This window comes from Puntigrus tetrazona, chromosome 6 (genome assembly GCF_018831695.1).
Source record: "Puntigrus tetrazona isolate hp1 chromosome 6, ASM1883169v1, whole genome shotgun sequence".
NCBI lineage: Eukaryota > Metazoa > Chordata > Actinopteri > Cypriniformes > Cyprinidae > Puntigrus > Puntigrus tetrazona.
Window position 1 is genome coordinate 26,631,205 of NC_056704.1, and position 19,764 is coordinate 26,650,968.

The 19,764-nt window shown below is 38.6% G+C and overlaps 1 protein-coding gene across 13 annotated transcripts in view; it reads left to right on the plus strand.

Moving 5' to 3' along the window:
* nav1b (neuron navigator 1b) overlaps nucleotides 1–19,764 on the plus strand; it is a 66,296-nt gene that overhangs the window by 6,527 nt on the left and 40,005 nt on the right. For 9 of the 13 annotated variants that reach the window (XM_043242142.1, XM_043242147.1, XM_043242141.1 and 6 more), the window contains exons 4-5: nucleotides 6,863–6,965; nucleotides 10,601–10,963. In XM_043242142.1, coding sequence (XP_043098077.1) covers nucleotides 6,863–6,965; nucleotides 10,601–10,963 — 466 coding nt within the window. Of the gene's footprint in view, nucleotides 1–1,985; nucleotides 2,931–6,862; nucleotides 6,966–10,600; nucleotides 10,964–19,764 lie in introns of those variants that run through there. The other 4 variants (XM_043242149.1, XM_043242150.1, XM_043242152.1 and 1 more) reach the window with 2 other exon arrangements.

A 19,764-nucleotide genomic window follows, 5' to 3' on the forward strand; every position in this document is an offset into this window, starting at 1 on the left:
TCTTACTGTTTTTATACATATTGGAAATCAGTATCTTGTCCGTCTGTTAGATATAATAGAGGTTATCAGATACTTTTTATAAATGTTAAACGTTATTGAGAATATTTTTGTACTTTTTATATGCATTTTTTAAGATCGCTTGTGACATTAAACTGAGAACAAATGGAGACTTTTCATGTGCTTAGTTTCTCAAACCGTGCTTAGATTCGCAAATAAGACCTCAGAAATCTCTGTGCAAATGCAAGCGTTTGATCTCGATCTAGTTGACCTGTTTTTTGTTGATCTAACGAAAATGATGGACTATGTAATCTGTTTGTGGCAACGGTTACACGGGAAGCATGTTCCTCTTTGTCCATGGAAAAATCCCCCACAGAATGACACGGCCACTCATGACAAAAGACCTTATTCTTCTCAGCCCAGCAACATCAGAATCACCCCAGATGCCCCGGGACTAGCATGTGTTCGGCCAAGTGTTCGGGACCCCCTGCACGAGCGTGCCGAGCTTTTGATTGAGTCATTGTACCAAACCGGTCAGTTGCATCAGGCCGGTTATGGACGATTCGTTTAAGTCGCTGCCAGGCTCCTCTCCGGCTAACAAGGCTCGTTTGTGAAGAGATGAAGACGAACAGAAAGCGGATTTGTGGCTGTTACCTTATTTGCGGTGGAGAGACTCGGCCGTCTTAATGCGTGTTGTGATGTAGGTAGCAGAGTTGCTATGGTGACGCTTCTCCAGCTAAGCATTGCGGAGAACTCCATAGAGAGATGTGTATGGAATATCATGAGCGATGATGCAAGGGACCATCTGAAAACAACACGGCCGTTTTATGAAGTGAAGGTGGATGGGATGGAGGTGTGACGTGAACCACCTGCACTTGATTGATTTATTATAAACAGTCATTTATTGCCGTACTATGTTATGTGCATACTTGAAACGAGTTGAATTTGCTTACTTCATAACATATGCACAGTGCACTCGTTTAGGGATACACTTTGAGGATAAAAAACAATAAATGTATTTTCATTTATTTTTCATTTCTTGGGTTTGCAGATTTAAGCTCAATTTTGACCTTCAGATTTGTCTTCTGACAAATACATCTGGATCATTTGCAGATATTGTCTTGTTTTGCTCTGCAGTGAAACATCCTCAAAACAAATATTATTTATTATTATTATTACTTCATACATAATATTATATATTTTCTCTAATGCAACATGTAATATAAAGAAGAAAATATATTTTCTTAATATTATTTAGTTTTTTTGTTTTTATTAATTAAGTGTGAAATTATATTTGTTATTTTATTACCCGATTATTTTTTTGCCATTTTTCTTTTGCATGTTGTGTTGGATTATAGAATGGAACAACTAAAACATTCTTAATATTAAAACAAAATAATGTTGTTGTTTTTTACATTTTTGTATTATAGTGCTAAAATCTCTATATATTTCAAATAGATAGATGGATATGTCTTCTCTGTTTTTTGTGTTAGATTACGTGCCGAACTATAAAGCTAGTATATACATAATTATATTATACCACTAAAGGCCATATTGAATAGATAGATAGATAGATAGATAGATAGATAGATAGATAGATAGATAGATAGATAGATAGATAGATAGATAGATAGATAGATGACATTTGTGTATCTTTAAATTGTCCTTTGCATATGCAATGCATTTCTCCTGAAGGCAGATAGTGAATACATAACTGAGATTTTAATGGGTATACAGCATTGGATCTGGAAGGGGGAGGGGCGAGACAATGGGGATGGAGAAATAGTGTGTGTGAAAATACACACCACGATGTACTGGATTCAGTTTACGTTCTAGTGTTGCAATTTGTCATCTCCCCCTATCAGCTCACACTTTCTGCTGAGGCAGAGAGACGCACCGGAAAATGCAACCGAGAGAGAGAGAGAGAGAGAGAGAGAGAGAGAGAGAGAGAGAAAGGGGGGAGGGACTGTTGTTGCGTGCAGCACTGCTGTCATTTGGCTGCTGCACGGCTCAGCGGCAAGACGGCCTGGTGAAGGGAGGAGAGAAAACGAGGGAGTGAGAGAAAGAGGAGAGAGAAAAGGAGAACCAGGGCGGCAGCTGCTGCAGCCTGACAGGAAGGAACGGGAAAATAAAGGGCACTCGGAATTAGCATTTTCTTCCCGTGCAAGAGAGAAAGAGCCGCACGTTCTCGCTGCTCTCGCTCTTCTCTCATCCGGCCCTAAATGCTCTCCGGTAGAGGAAGACGCTTGGGGGTCGAATAAAAGGCAGGCAGAGCGAGGGGACGTTGAGGGAAGGTGCAGGCATGGCTGCCAAGAGAGGCAAGTCCGGCGTGCCACAAAGCGTGGCACGGAGCGAGCTGAAGGTGTACCGCGTGGGCAGCACGGAGGGACGCATCCCGGTGCCGTCCAACCTTCGCAAACAGAGGTCCCTGACCAACCTGGCCGTGCTGACGGACGCGGAGAAGAAGATGCAACTCTATGAGCCCAAGTGGTGCGACGACATGAGCAAAGCTGCCTCGGGACACCTGAAGATGGGCAAGCCCAAAGCGGCGGGCGGCGGAGGAGGGCCGGGGGGCTCCCAGCTTTCTCGAAACCTGTCCAAATCCGACCACTCCCTCTTCCAGGGCAAACCCAAGACGTTCACCCCGCTCGTGGCACCCGGCACCTTAGGGAAGGGCCAAAGTCGGATCCCTCGAGGCCCGTACGCGGAAGTGAAACCGTTGAAACCATCCGATGACTGCAAATCCGACGACGACATCCTGTCCAGCAAAGCCAAAGCCAGCGGGAAGAAAGCGGCCGCCGGGTGCTCCGGAGACCTGGAAGCTAAAGGTCAAGGTGAGGAAGGTGGCGATAAACCCTTCCTCAAGGTAGACCCGGAGCTGGTGGTCACCGTTCTTGGCGACCTGGAGCAGTTGCTCTTTAGTCAGATGCTCGGTGAGTACGGGTTTTCACGCTTTCGCGCCCACTTACTACCAGCTGCCCGAGTGGCACGGATCGACTGGAAGATACCCAGGAGAGCGCACGCTGTGGTGGTTTTAAAGGTGGTCTCGGACAGCTGGACAATGCAGGGCTTTGTTCTGGGTAGCGCGTGCGGTGCGTGTGTGCATCCGCCGTCTCTCTCGCACTTGTGCGCTCGTAGATTGTTCTCTGCTTTGGCGTGTGTCCAGTGATTGAATGACAGAGAGCTCGGGGGCGACGCTCGGCACACTGATCTGCTTTTTCGACGCCTGTCTGGTGCCGTGTGCTGGTGTTGCCGCTCTGCTCTCGTCTGTAATGAGGTAATGGCTGCTATAACAGGGACACGGGTGGTATGAGAAAAGGAAGAGGCCGTGGAATGCATAAAGGGGGAATAATGAATTCGGTTTGTAGCTTGTCATCAGCCTCCTTTTGGCTGCGGCTTGATCTGTAGACGCTGATAAATGTTGCTGTCGAAAGCATGAACAAAAGCATGCATGATCACCTGTCACACTGGATGATATACAGCTATATATATATATAATTGGATCTGTGTACTTCTTGTTGTGCATGGCATTAATCAGGAAGTATGTTTGTCGCATTTAAAACAAATATCCCATTTTGTTTGCGCTGTCTTCTAAACACAGCATGCCCTGCTTTTTTGCATCAGTCCTCAAACGAATGACCTCTACTTCAACTGTGTATAGACCTCATGTTTAAAACAACCAATTTAGGCCTGAATTCTTCAAATTGTTTGCGTGGAATCCTAGATTCTTTTTTCTCCTTGCATTGCAGTGCACGATATAATTCGGCTGGGATTAAAGGCTAATGAGAGTAAACGAACGACCTGGATTAAACTTCTTATTAAAATGCTCTCCGTAGCTCTTGCTTAAGAGTCCATACAGCGTCTCTGATCGGAATTATAATCTGGAAGGATCCTAAAGGGAATAAAAAACAAAATATTTCTTTTGCAGTTTTTTCTGGAAGCGCTGCATTTCAATTGGGATGCCCTCGAAATTCCACATTTTCATGTTAAATTTAAAGTTATATGTATTTAAATTTGGTTTGGTTTAATTTTGAATTTGGTTCTCCGATGGGAATCTTGCATGCATTCTTTCAATATTTTTAGCATGCTTTTATATAGACCGGGTATAATTACGTCCAGCACCAGAGTGGTTGCAGAGTTTTTCTCCTCTAAATTTAGAAGAAAAACAAAGCGCTACAGGGAAACTTTTTCATGCAGGATCTTTTAATCACAAGGTCTCTGTTAAGAATAATCTCTCGATTCTCTCTATCGAAGTGCTTTCTTTTTTATAATCATAATTACACATAGAGTTCATGCTCATTTGTTCTGCGTAATAAACCGCTTGCTTGTGAGCTGTTCTTTTGGACCGTGTGTGGCACATAACATCTGCATGACACTTTCGGTCAGTAGACTGAATTAGCGCTCAGAATGGAGCATGGCTTTCCTCTGTGCATTTAAAATTGCTATTGTGCTGCACAGCTGGACGAGGGTCTAAACCTCTAGGGGGACGGAAATGCTTAAAATATGTATGAGGGACAATAGTTTGAGTTGAGGGAGAGTTACGGCCAAATCTGGCCTCTTTGTGCCAGTCTGGAAATAAACTTGAATATTATGTATAACAAGCTATGAGAGGGGAATTAGCTTGTATGAGGCCACTCTAATCATGTTGGTTTCCTATACTGTACTATTGGTTTTTAAGTGGATGATATTCATATCAGTGTCTACTGAAAACTAATATTATAATAATAGTATATCATCAGTTTTCAGTCATTCTCCCTCTAGATGTTGATATGGATATATAAAACTGTATATAAAAAAGGATATTTTATATTTATATTCTGTCTTTTACTTGATTGCTAAGTAATACATTTTTGGGGTACAGTTTACCCTAAAGTTGTTGTAAACCTAGTATTTCGAAGAATGTTGGTGACCAAACAAATTATGGCACCAGTTGACTTTCATAGTAGGGGAAAAAATACTATAGAAGTCAATGGCTGCCATCAGCTGTTTTGGTGAGGGTGAACTCTTTTTTGAAAATATTTTATTTTATAAAATGTCTTGAGAATCAGCACTGCATAACATACAACTTTTGATTTTCACAGAGTATATCTGTAATTTTGTCTTACAGCACTTAATATTTTACCTCATGCAGCATTGCTTCAAGTAAATAAGTCGAGTTTAGATGCTTTATCCGGAGAAGGTAAAAATACTGTATCGTTTTTTGCGGCATTTACTACACATTCACACAAAAATACTTGAAAAGGCTGTGCATTATATATTGACAAAACTTCGGTTAGAATTGATCTGAATTTACAACTGGAATCGATTTTTATTTACCTTAGAATTTACCATTTAATTTGCGAAGTTTATATTGTCTGTGTTTTGCACAATGTTAAAATGTTAACTGCGGTAGGTGCGGTGTTGCTCCTTGTGAGCCACAAAATGTACACATGAGGCTGCCTTCCAGTTTGCCCTCGCGGATCAAAGCATATGGAGTAAAAGAGCATGTATTAAATTTTAATCTCCCGTGCAGGAGATTGCATTGGAGCACACCGCTAGGTTTATTTCTGGTAGCATCGGGGTGTTTGTAATACATGCCTAATGCGTGCAAATGAATCAGCTTATCGGTTTAAAACGTGTTTTGTTTTTGCTCTTTGTTTGACCTTTTTGGTGGAAATGGGCGTCTTTAGGTCAAGGCCACAGCACAGGTGAAGCTGGTTGATTTGCAAGGCTTTACGTACACCTTACGATGAAAACTAATGAAATGCTGTCATCTCGTCACCTGATTCACTAATTCGAGCGTGCAAGTCTGTGTAGTGATGTAATTAGCTAGAGCGTGTGTTAATTTTCTCGTGGGAATGTAGTTGATTGACTCGAGTTATCTGCTGTCCGGTAATGCTTGTAAACCGCCTTTCTCTCGCTGTCTATAAAGCAGTCCAGTCGTTATTAATGTCAGGCCAGGCATCGTGCCTAACTGCACCATGGGATTGATTGGGCATGCTGTTGACATGTTGACCGCTCGCCCACGCGGGTTTTCCAAAGATTGTGTGGCAGTTTACAACCGTTCGAACAGAAAGCATTCGTTTATTTGGACGAAATCATCCTTTGTTCTCATTGTAACGATGTGATGTGAGACTGTCTGGTTCTCGTATTCTCATTGTTGCCTCTGAGGTTAATGTCCAAGACTTTCAGGAAAGCCAGGCGATTGATCGGGTCGAGCTGTTTTTAACATATGCTTCACCTTTGTGGTGTAAATGTAAGGCTGTTGGCTATTTAAAAACATAGACAAACTCTAAAATGTCAGCTCCGTGATTCAACAGGAAGTACAAACCGGTCTTTAATGCTGCACAAAGTTCTCAATCCGGGTTTGACTATTTGAAGAAATTTTGGTGTAGAAACCTACAAAATGTTTTTCAAAGATACTAATATCAAACTATTTTATGTTCTGGTTTTTCTCTTCTTTTTAAAGAAGTTTATTTGATAAAAAAAATTGTGATATATTATTAGGGTTTCGTTGGTAAATATATTTTAAAATGCAATTTATTCCTGTGATGCAAAGCTGAATTTTCAAAGTTAATTTCAAAACAGTGCGATAATTTAAAACATTTCTGATTTCTATCGATTATGAAATCATTTATGCTGCTTTATAATGCTGTGGAAACATATTTTCAGGATTATCTGATGAATATAAAGTTCAATGCATCTTGCTAAATAAACGTATTAAGTTCTTTAAAAAATAAAATGACTGACCCCAAACTTTTGAACTGTATTGTATGTATATATGTGTTTATAAGACTGAAATTAACTGGTAAAATGACATAAATGTGAGCAGATATTTAGTTTTGCATGTTTACTGTACATTGTATTGTGTTTGTTACGTGTGCAGATCCCGAATCTCAAAGGAAACGGACGGTTCAGAATGTTCTGGATCTCAGACAGAACCTGGAGGAAACCATGTCCAGCCTGCGGGGGACTCAGCTCAGCCAGAGGTGAGTGAGAACCAGCACGTGTTTATGGCATGAAAAACCACAGCCAAATGAATTCACGAGGATGCGAACTGCTGCTTTTCAATGAATCGTAAATCTGGGAGAAAGCTCCACAATGTTCTTTGGAAACAATCTTCACGCGCATTTGTGTCACAAAAGAGCTTGAATATAAACAAGGCTTTACATTATACACAAACGATTACTTTTTCCACAACCATTCAGCCTCCCACGTCTTTTGGGAGAGTTGCCACTTCAGTCGTTCAAACACCTGGCTGCCACATTCACAAATACACAATGAAACACTTTCCATCAATGGATAACTACAAACACACACAGAAATCAGCTGGACTCCAGGCTTTGCACGGTCAGATATACAGCAAAACACAACTGGACTTCCTGAAGAGATGAACGGTGCAAAACTTGCTTTCACTGTTTTTGCGAGGTTACTAGGTTTTTAGGATGCTTCTATTCGCTTACTTAAAGTAAAACTGATCATTTTATTGTGCATTTATACAGTATATCTCATGAAGAAACACTACGCTAATACAAAACATAACTCAGTTTTGTACGAAAACATACAAAACTATTAAATGAATATAAACTTTTGAGATGCAAAACTCAAGATACATAACAGTGTATTAGATCCGCGCATGAGGTCTTAAAGAGACAGCAGCCTAAATAAAATGTGTGTGTGTGTATATATATATATATATATATATATATATATATATATATACACACACACAAATTGTTTAATACATTGTGTGTGTGTGTGGTGTGTATATATATATATATATATATATACACAAACATTTGCATGTATATTTATTGTATATTGTATATAAACTGTATTTATATAACCTTCAGTGACTTCTATTTTTTATCTAGTGTGTGTGAGGATCTATGTATTTAATAATATTGTAGCACGCATATTGAATATAACTGTAGAAATGTAACATCTCTTTAATAATGTATGCATATACATATACATATAAATGAAAAAAATGTTTGTGCAATTTACAGAATAAGCTAGACGCTATGCTTATTGCAGACGACTGGATTTTTCTTCCCAAAAGGTTTGCTACGCTAGATATGCTTAGCCTAGCAATTATGCTAACTTTGATCTCAGCACCTTCCTGAGTTTCGGCGCTGGAGAGCTCAACCTGTCCTTCCTCCGTACATCAAACCTTTCCCCCGCAGGCTAACCGTTCACTACTCCACTAAGTTTCCGAGCAGAAGGCTTTTGTAGTAGATATATAACACACTTGAGACCCGCAGCTAATACCGCCACCATTTTAAAGGCGGCACTTGTCTAAGACTGATGAGCTTCCAAAGACTTGATGGCGCAGGCGTAAAAATGATTCATAGCAGCTTAACCGCACTCAACCCACAGATTCACAGCCGCACTGATGTATGTGCGCGTAATGAGCTTTTCTGCACCGGGACGCTTCTGTTAGTCTTCAAGACATGACCTGACACGACTCAAAATAGAGGTGCGCCGTTTGATTCTCCTCTGAACGTGTCGATTCACACGATACACCTGCTGGTCGTGTCTGGATTCTGTCAAGATGTGCACTTGAACTGAAAAACGTGATTTGCTAATCACCGAACCACATGGACGCTTTTAGGTTCTCGTGCGCAGCGTCTGTTTAGGAAAACCGTTTGTGGTATGCTTTCACAAACAAGGCTTTTATCAATTCAGCATGTTTCAGTGATGAAGTGTGATGAGTATTTAATCTCAGCGGCTTTTAGAAACTTTCGTGTACTGTAAGACTTTTTGTTAACATCTCGAATTAGTTTTTGTTTTTAGATTTTGTATTCATTTAAATTTGCATCATTTTTTCATATGCATATTTTGCCTTTAATTAATTTAATTTAATTAATTTGTGTTTTTTCTTCTTTTTTTGGTTTTGTTTCGATTTAAACTAAATGAAAATTGGATAATATATGTGCGAGTGAGTTTCTATTATTTATATGAATATAATGATACTGCATAAAATATAGTATAATATATATATATATTGTATATATTATTGCATTTTATAAGTATTGTCATTTTAGTATAAAACTATTTAGTAACGAGAGAAACTCTAGAAGTGTTCTCGCCACATAGTGTGCGACGTGGAGAGAGCAGGACCTTTGCTTTGGCTTCATGTAGGATGTGATGTGGCACTGAAAGTGAATGGAAAAGCAGCTCATGAGGTTTGGGAGTGGCTGTGCCGTCGCTGTGAAACGTCCAGTGCAGTCAAATGAGGCTGTATGTGTGTGTTTTTTTTGAAAATACCGAGCAATGAAACATTTATTCTGTCTAGAAAGTCCCATGCGGTCCTTTAACGTCAGTCCAGGTCTCCGGTGGTGGCTGCCGCGAGAGCCCAGATCATTCATTCACTTTCACAGTCGGCTCAAATGATGTAGAGTTCAGATACATGCAGATGACAAATATGAGTGAAGCTGAACGACTTTTTCCATTGGTTGCAATTGTTGGACCAACCAAAGAGCAGGACTGAAACACCGATTAAAATAAAATCACATTTTATTTCTAAGTATTTCTAAGCTTTTGCATTTGTAATCTATTGCCAACACAAATAAACAAATGTTTGCTTAATTTAAATAAATTAAGAAGCAAATATAACATTTTTGTACTAAGATTATAACTTTTATAGTATTTAAAGATTATAGTACAAATTAAAAAATTATTTTTATTACATACTGAATTTTACAGTACTATCATTACACCTATTTTTAATGTTAATATTTTATTAGATACTCAGATGTTTTACAGTACAATAGTATTGCAATAATATTTCTCATTAATGTTTGTATTTTACTAATAATAATAATTACAATTATTATTATTATTGTGATATTTGGATAATCACGGTAGATATTGTTTTTGCAAATCATGCAACCTTTCAAACTTGAAGCTACATTAAAAATAATTTCATAAATAGCATTTTCTTTCTTCCTATATCATCCAGCCCTTGAACAGTGCATCGACAGCAGAGCAAATTCATGAAACATGTATGAGGAACCGCCAAAAAGCAGTTTTTAGGGCATCGCTTTTTTTTTTTAGTTTTATTTTTGACACATTTAAAGCTACACACATTTTTATTTCATAGTACATCACCATCATTATAATAATTATAACTATATAGCTCTTTTGAATTTATGTGGGTTTAGATTATTCCAAAAAAATGTAGCTCATGCACAACAGATTATTAACAAACCTAGTGTCAACCAAATTATATTAGCCAAGTGACCCATTTGCAGCAATAACAGACGAAATAATCTTCCTCCAGCTGGGTAAAACTAACCGAACAACCCAACGCCAGAGTGTTTGTGTGCTGTTTGTGCCTCGAGTGCATCAAATATTTCAACCCACAAGTGTTCATTTTCTGGCATGTCGCAGCTGTCTGATGAATTATCCTGAGAGAAGTGCGTAAAAATAGCTTTTCCATGTTCAAGTGGTAAAGGAAGCTTATATTATTCGTTTGAGCTGGTGCATCTGGTTACGCAATCTGCGATGAATTCTCCCACAGACGCATCCTTTTCTTTAGTAGGTCAGGAGTTCCTGTGGCTCAGCAACCCCGTTATGCTGTGTTTCGCATGCACCGGTAACCCTCTCTTTCCGTCCGCAGCTGTCTGGACAGCAGCGTCTGCTACGACAGCGACGAGACCAACGCTCGCAGCATCTCCAGCCTCTCCAACCGCTCCTCTCCTCTCTCCTGGCGCCACGGACAGTCCAGTCCTCGCCTGCAGGCCGGCGACGCTCCTTCCTCGACGGGGAGCAGCTACGTGTCGGGCAGCAAGGCCTCGTCTCAGTACACCTCTCACACCATGCCTGCCCGCTGCTCCAGCCGTCTCAGTCACACGTCACGCAGCGAGTTCATCGAGAGCCTGGACGCCGCGGACAGCGACCTCAAGTCCGGTTACCTGAGTGATTCAGACGTCCTTTGCAAGAGCCTTAATGACGACGACGACGACGACAATCTGGCCAACGGGTGAGTGTCTGCACGTGTTGCTTTGCTAAAAAACGTCCAAAAGGGGTTTAAATAGGAATGCAGTAGATAAAACTGCTCAAAGAACCATTTTTGAAAAGCACCCAAGGAAACTTTTTCCACAATAAAAACGTTTGTGCAGTGGAAAGGTTCAAGTCAGTAAAGATGTTTAAGAACCACTTGGTGTTCCAAAAGAACTTTTTCAGTGAACGGCTCTCACTTGTTTCTCAGATTTGAAGAACCTTTTCCCACCAGTTTTTGCGCAGTCGAATGCTTCCATGGATGTTAAAGGTTCTTCATGGAAGCATTCAGAAACATTGGTTTTCAGTAAAATGTGCTTTTTCTTCCTTTAAGATTAAAGAATGATTTAAGCGTCTAAAGAACCTTCTTCTATTATAAAGAAACCTCGAAAATATTGGGTTTTCAGTGAACAGTTCTTAAAAGAAACATTTGTTCCTCAATTCTGAAGAACATTGTAATGATCTAAAGATTGTTTTTCTATCGTAAAGAAACTTGCAGTGGAATGGTTCCACGGATGTTGAACCGCTGGTTCTAATGTAGAACCGCTGGTTCTATGTTTTCATTAAAAAGTTCTTAAAAGAACGTTTTAAACATCTAAAGAACCTTTTCCATTATAAAGAACGTTGAAATGTTTAATGAAACATCCATGAATAGTCCATTAGAGGTTCTATATGGAACCATCAGAAGAACCTTTATTTTTGAGAGTGAACTGGAAGGCTTCTATGAAGATGCTTCTAATGTGTTAATAATGTCATGAATGGTATCAGGAGGCTCGGTGTGACTGTTATCCTGCCATGTAAGTACACTAGATTAAAACGTCAACAGTGAGCAGCGCATCAAAGAGGGGTCATGCTAATTATCCACATTACCACAGAGGCCTGCAGAGATGCTCTGAATGATGAAACACCACCTCCTGGCACAACTTCATGACGTTCCTACAGGATCCTCAGACATTTAAAAAACTAATGTAGTCGGGTCATCATACTTTCATCGCTTTGGATGTTTGCTGCAGCTGTCAAATCTGTATAAACTACAAAGATTGGGGTTAGTTAATTTTTTAAAAGGTTTTTGACTGAAGTTTTTCATGCTCGCCGAGATTGCATTTATTTAATGACATGTTTGATCATTCAGAAATCATTCTAATATGTTGATTCGCTGCTCGAGTTCAAAAGCACAGCTTTTTGTAACATTATGTTTTTACTGTCGCTTTTGATCAGATAAATGCATCCTTAACAAAAGTATTACTTTCTTGGTAACGCTTCACAGTAAGGTTTCATTTGTTAGCATTAGTTAATATATTAACTAACATGAACGACCCATTAACGATATTCCTATTGCACTTATTCAGCTTTGTTAACGTCAGTTATTAAAAATAGATTCATTCATTGTTAGCTAACGTTAGCTCACAGTGCATTAACTAATGTTAACAAACTTGTGGTTTCAATAATGTATTAGTAAGCTCTAAAATTAGCCTTAACTAAGATGAATAAATCCTGTAGAAGTATTGTTCATTCTTAGTTTATGTTAAGTAATGATGTCAATTAATGAACCTTATTGAAGATAAGAAAAAAGAAAATTTGAAACAAGAGTGTATATTGATTATTAAGTGTGGGAGATTGAGGGAAGTGTTTTCAGCTTTACACAGAAGAGTGGCGGAATAAAAACACGTTACTTTACGAGAGCATTGATTGCAAGTTACACTGCCGTATATATAAAGATCATAAATGCACAGTTCGTGCTAATGCGCCATATTTTGTGAGAAAGTTTGACGACTAGCGTGCCACGGTTTTTTCGAATCCGCATCCCAAAATTAGAACGATTTCATTCATTCGTGGTATTATGCAATAGATCAAAATACATGTTGACATCTTCAAGTTATAACGGCGACCCTGCAGCGTTTCAGTGCACCCACTCACCATCTGCCAGCTCTCCGATTATTCATATTTGATTGTAATTTGCATGCCGTGGTGACCTTGTGTTCCTCTTGGACTCGGTCAGCCGGCAGCAGCTAGATTTGAGGACGATAGCTTCGCTGGCCTCGATTGTCTTTCTAATACCTGTTTTTTTAGCAGAGAGTTTGAAGTTATCTCGCTGCTCGGTCACACACACACACACACACACACCCCGAATACACACATCGCACGCGCGTAGCGAGATGATGAAATCCAGGCCAGTTCTCCTGGGCGTGAATCTGGGCTTTATCTGGGAGGCTCGTGCAGAGGGATTTAGCGAGTGCCGCATAACAGTGGGGTGATCAAACCCAGCCCTCGTTCTCGCTTTCTAACGACGCTTCAATGCAGAGAGGAGAGAGAGCGAGAGAAACTTACATAAGATTACAATACAGATCACAGAGCTTTGGGTCAGCCGAAGGAGCTGTGGCCAGTTTGGTTGGAGTCAGTGTGATGCACGCTTCATTTTCAGCGTGAATGTGCATGCAGAGCTTCAGTGAACAGGCGTTGCGACTCGTGCGTTGGATTTATAGCGACTGCAACACTGTGAAAAACACTAAAGAGTCAGGTAAAAAAAGCAAACCTTGTCAAACGCTACAATATACAATACAATATGAAATTTAAGACCCCAAATATAACAAAATAAAATAGAAATAACACAAAAATCAAGGAATTATTCACTTTTTCACAGGTTTTAAATTCTCAGACTATCTATTATAATGGATTAATTTATTTATTTTTTATTAAATTTTTTATAATTCTTGTAGAAGATTCAAAGTTTTACCCGGTTTTTGAACACAATGGGTTTGCACATGAAGATAAATTTTTTGGTTAAATTGTACATTCTTGTAAAGGTATGCGCATCTAATAATAATGAATAATTTTCCTTATTTTTTTTTCTGCTTGTTTAATTTCACATTGATGCATTACGTGGCGCTTCGTTTCCAGCTTTGAATAGCACTGAACTGGGAATGTCAATCTGTTAGTTTTTTATGCAAGAAATTGCGTTAAAAAATTAAATGATGTATGTATTCACTTACTTAAACTTAGTTAGCATAGTCACTAATGTAAAATGTAAATAAATATAGTAATGTAAAATTAAAATGTCAGAACAGTACAGATCTATAGCCCGAGGAAGTCAAAAGAATGTAAAAATTATTTTACGAGAGCATTTATCATTTATACAGTAAGCTTATGAGTTTTACTGTATGTATCGAATGTGTACAGCATGCGGAGATCCCTTCCTGAAGTCTAAAACCCCCTGAGATGTGTCCAGTATCTTCTCATGCTCATCACATCTAAGTGGAACCACGTGACTTTGATGTTATCTGCTCAGTTTGTTTTTATCTTAATCGAACTTGTTTATACTACATGCCTGTATTTTTGTAGCTTTTGACAGCGAGCGGCATGCTGGTGATTTGAGCAGAACCGCACGAGTTAATTCAGTAAAGACAAGTCTGGATGTGGTAACCATGGAGATAAACTGATGAGGAGATGGAGGGAAAAAGGTGAGGTTTACCCTCGCGGATGCTTCATGTTCTTGTAGTGTTGCGAGCGCGCATGTGAATACGTAATATCAGCGGTACTTTTGATATGCGATGCGAAACCATACAAGCCAACAGGAGGCCTGTGATTAGGTTTGGAGGTTCGTGTCAATAAAAGCACAGTTTAGCATTTGCACGAGATGAGCTGGAAGATGACTTTCACTTTTGCGAGATAAAGTAATAGCTAAGAGCTGGTTTGGAAGCCAGCTGCTGAAGTTTGCCGTTCTTTCCGTTTGTGCTCAGTTTACAAATACAGGCAAAAAACCGAATGCTGTAGTTAGACAAATAGCGTGTATTGATTGCGTCTGGCCTGAGGCGAGAGCACGTTAGCGTCTGTTGCTGTGTGCATTTGTCCCCCGAGAGTGTCACTGGATAGTGACCCGTTCTGTTCCTATTCATGGTCAAACTCATCCTGGATCTAATGGTAAGGCTGAGTGATTCGCTGGCTTTCAAGCGCTATGTTTTTAGCTAGCAGGATGTTTTCCCAGCGTCAAGACCAGCATTAGAAGAATGCTCTTGCTAATAGAAATAATCAAATTTCATTTTTATATTTATTTATATTATATTATACTTTAAAATGATTATTTTCTTTAAAGTGAAAAAAATATGTGTTGTATTGTATATATTATGTATATAGAATTGCATTAAAAATGGTATAAAGGATATTCTATAAGACTGTAAATTCTATAAATCATTTACTTTATAAAATAATATTTGATTTATTGTTAACAGTTAATTTAAGTACATTATGTTGTATATTTTCTATACAAATATTTATTATTTTAACGTATCATTAATAAAGTCAATAATGAATACAATAAAGTAAAAAATAAATTATGCATTTTCATAGAAAATTATGCATTTTTTACTTTTGTTAAATCAATTTAAATTAAAAATGTATAAATATTCTATAAAATAAAAAAATTTAATACACAAAATGAAAGTGAACCATCAATATGCATTTTGTTAATGGCAATGTCATGGTAAAATGTGCTTAATTGCTGAAATAATCGGCTGAAATGATCTTAATATGCTTCAGTTTGCGTGCTTTTTAATTTTTTTATTGCATTCGCTCTTGCGCATTATGACACTGGAAATAAAGCTCATGAAGGTTACTTTAACCTTCTACGTATGATCTCATGTTCTGAGGTCTGAGTGCTGAACCGTGTTCTGGTCTCCATATGTCCCTGTGGATATTATGCTCTCGTATTTCACCCTAAAGCTTGACCGTTCATACGAGAGGATGATTTCAGTGCTAATATTCCTGTTACACTGTCACTGATGGTCAGCGCTGTGAGATGCTGAAGGATCACAGGCTGAGCTGCCTGACCTCAATACGTGACACCTGACATTTCAGAGACTGAGAGAGAGTTAATTAAATTTCTCATTTATAATGCTCACAACAGCAACAACAGCCCACCTCTAAATCATGTGTTTACCAGAGCTGGCATTTGGATATAATTACGGAGTCAAGATTAATTCATTTCTTGAAGAGATTGTTAGTAGTTGTTGTTAGATTGGTTGCTAAGGTGTTTTAGGTAGTTTCTAGGATCAGTTGATTTTTTTGATTTCCTAAAGAGAATGTGGCTGGTTGCTAGGGTGCTGCTCTGTGGTTGCTATGGTGTTCTAGGTGGATGCTCTGCGGTTGCTATGGTTTGTTTCGATAGTTGCTAGTGTGCTGCTGTTTGGTTTATATGGCATTCCGAGTGGTTGCTAGGGTGTTGCTATGTGGTTGATGTAGTGTCCTAGACATTGGTTGCTAAGGTGTTTTATCTGGTTACTAGGATTGTTGTTTTTTTTTTAAGTTATTACTGTTTTATTCAGGGTTGCAAGGGTGTTGCTGTGTGGTTGCTATGACAATCTGGGTGATCGCTTTGTTGCCGCTGTGGTATTCAGGGTTGCTAGGGTGTTGCTATGTGGTTGCTAGGGTCTACTGGGTGGTTGTAAGGGCATTGCTAGGTGACTGCTTGTATATGTGTTGTATTTAGATTATCCTTTCTGCAAAGAGATTTTTCACCAACATTACAGATGTATGTACCAATGTATACTTACACTGTGGATGCGTACTAGATCTAGCTACTATATAAGTACACTGGTATTAGGGCCACTTAATGTGAAGCGGGACCGAAAGGGTTAAGGAATATATTTGTCTGGTTGCCTGTGAACTTGCAGCAGCGGCGGCGGTGCATGGGCTGGGATGTGTTGCCATGGTAACCCCCATCAGCCTGACTCTCGGTGACCCAGTGAAACCGCGTGTGTGACTGCAGATGGAAAATGGCTGCTGATGAACGGCTGTGTGCCATTGATTCTGGATGTGCTAGTAATCAGTTCAGCATCGGCTTTCTTCCTGTTTCTTCTCAGGCAGGGGTTTTTACGAGGCATTAAGAGTGCATATTACAGCAGGGAAGTTATTTTGCACATCTGCAAACTGCATTGTGGTTGTAGCATAAATGGTTATTAAAACGAGGAGTAAAAAACGCATTTCTTCCCTTCTCCAGCTTGTTTCCAATCTAGTCGTTTATTAAACCTGGCGTTGTGTGTTACGATCATCGTAAGCTCTTTCATTGCTTTGTTCCTTTTGTGAGACGAAATTATATAATAAATGTGGACTTATTAGTAGCGGACCACGGTAGAAAATTAGTACTTTCAAACAATAAGAATAACTGAAAATTTAACTGTAGAAATGCTAGTGTTACATTATCACAAAATTGTTTTTGGACAGTACATGAAGTTAAAATATTTTGTTTTCATTATTTTGATGTTTTTCGTTATTATTAATTTTAATAAATTAAAATATTTTTAAGAAAATAGTGCGTATCATGGAAAAATAAAAAAAATATAATACTTTTAACAATAGAATTATATTAAAAAGCAAAAAGTAGTTACTGTAATTTATGAAAAATACATTTGTGTTTAATTGTATTAAGTTCTAAGTTATATTTATATAGTTATATTTATATTATTTATATTATAAGTTATATTTAACAAAACAATAGATGTAATGTAAATCTTATACTTTGACAAAAAAATATTTTTGCATTAATATTTATCAGTATAATACTGGCAAGTTTATATTAAAATATTGTTATTATATATATTTTGAGGACAGGCTTCATCACAGTATAATCTATAAAGAAAAGAGCGTTGCATTACATTTAAAATAGCACTGCATAATTTTTGTGAAGTGTTTTTCTGGCAATCATAACTACTAATTTGTTAAATGTATTAAAAGTTATAGGCACACAAGTATCTCTGCAACACAGGATTTGCGGTTTTTGTTTAGGAATGTAGTTTTGGAGGTTTTCAAGGCCTTGGAGGTTTTCACAGGATGCAATCCATTAACCACAGGAGAAAAGATGACCAGATCTCTGAGCATGTGGACATCAGCTGTCCTCCAAACAAATAAACGCACCGTGAGAACATCTGGAGAGGTGTCTGGGGTCCTGAGGGATGTTATTGTAGGACTCTATGTGTGGTCAGGCTGAACGCCGGACGCATCCGTCGTGTGCAGAGGGTGTGACGAGGTCTTACTTCACGTGTTCTGACCCCTGCTGGACACGTGCCGTCACTGCAGAAGCCTTCGGTTCGGCATGGGTGGCATTTTAATTTTTCAAGATGTGGTAATGCCAGGCAAATGAGATTTTGAAACATGGAAAAGCGCAGAAGCATGTGAAGCGCATGAGTGGGACACACCCGTCGGCGAAATATTCCAACAGCTTCTCTCTGCTGTGGGCGTCTTATGTGGGTGTCAGTGAATTATCGCTATTATTAGGTTTCTTCTGTGGCGGTGCAGATCTGTGTGCTGTGCATTGACTTGGATTTGCTGATAGATGAGTAAATAAGTAAAGAAAGGTTTTATCTCCATGCAGAGATACCAAAGGATATTTATAGAAATGCGTTTGCATTTGTTGTTCTAGAGACTTTTCAATTTTAAAATGAAATCATATATATATATATATTTATATATATATAGGATATTTATATGTATGTAAATATATATATATATATATATATATATATATATATATATATATATATATATATATGTATAGTAATAATTTGCTGAGTAATTACCCTCAGGCCATCCAAGATGTGGATGAGTTTGTTTTTTCATTATTTTTGGAGAAATGCTCATCATTGCAGTGAATGGGTGCCGTCAGAATGAAAGTCCAAACAGCTGCTAAAAACATCACAGTAATCCACACCACTCCAGTCCATCAATGAATGTCTTGTGAAGACTAAAGCTGTGTGTTCGTGAGAAACAAATCCATCATTATGATGTTTTTAACTTAAAACCTTTGCTTCCGGCTAAAATACTAGGTCATAATCCTCAGTAACGCTTCCGTGCATGAAGTCAGCCCATCTGAATCAGGAGAAAGCACTGTTTACGTGCTTGTCTAAAACAGGTCTAAATAAATATGTAGGTTGATTTTAATGCTAGAGATTATTATTATTATAGATTATGGACTCATATTTCAGCCAGAAGTGACTGTTTGACGTTAAAAACACCTCAGTGGTGAATTAGTTTCTTACAAACACGGCTTCACAAGACATTAACTGATGTGTAGCGGTGTGGATTATTTGAATGTTTTTATCAGCTCTTTTAACCTTACGTTCCGACGGCACCCATTCACTGCAGCGGATCCGTTGAGGAGCAAGTCATTTCTCCAAATCTGTGTCTTTGCCTGAGGGTGAGTCCATTTTTGCCTGATCTATTCCTTTAGTTGTCATGTTTTTTCCAGATAAAGCATTTTATGTTTTAGAAGAGAGATCTGTGTACTCAGATTCGCAAATTTCCCATCAATTTCTTCCCAGAGCAAATGATCTGATCGGCAATTCATGTAATAGCTATATACACTTTATTTTATCGCCTTTTGTCTCAGTTGTGGATATTTTATTACTAAAAACATTGTTGGAGAACCATTCGAGATGAAGCCGATGCCTGAACGATTCGTTTCCGAGCGCGTGCACGGAAAGTGTGTATTCCTTTCATTAATGTTTCAGACCCGAGCTGCTGTACTGTAGTGTTAGGTATATATACACATAATTAGTTTCCAGTCCCGTGAACATAACTCACCATCTTACGTCTTGATCTAGCAGATGCTTCGTGTAAAAGTCAGCCAGTTTCCAACACAGTAAACACGTGCATGCGTAGCATTTGTTCGATGGGATTGAAGTCATTTGATTTATGGTTTGACTGAAATCTTCATTGAATAATTGTTGAAATGTATTCCTGACACGAGGGTATAAAAGTGAATGATGTGTTATTCATGCACTGCACTGGTCTGAA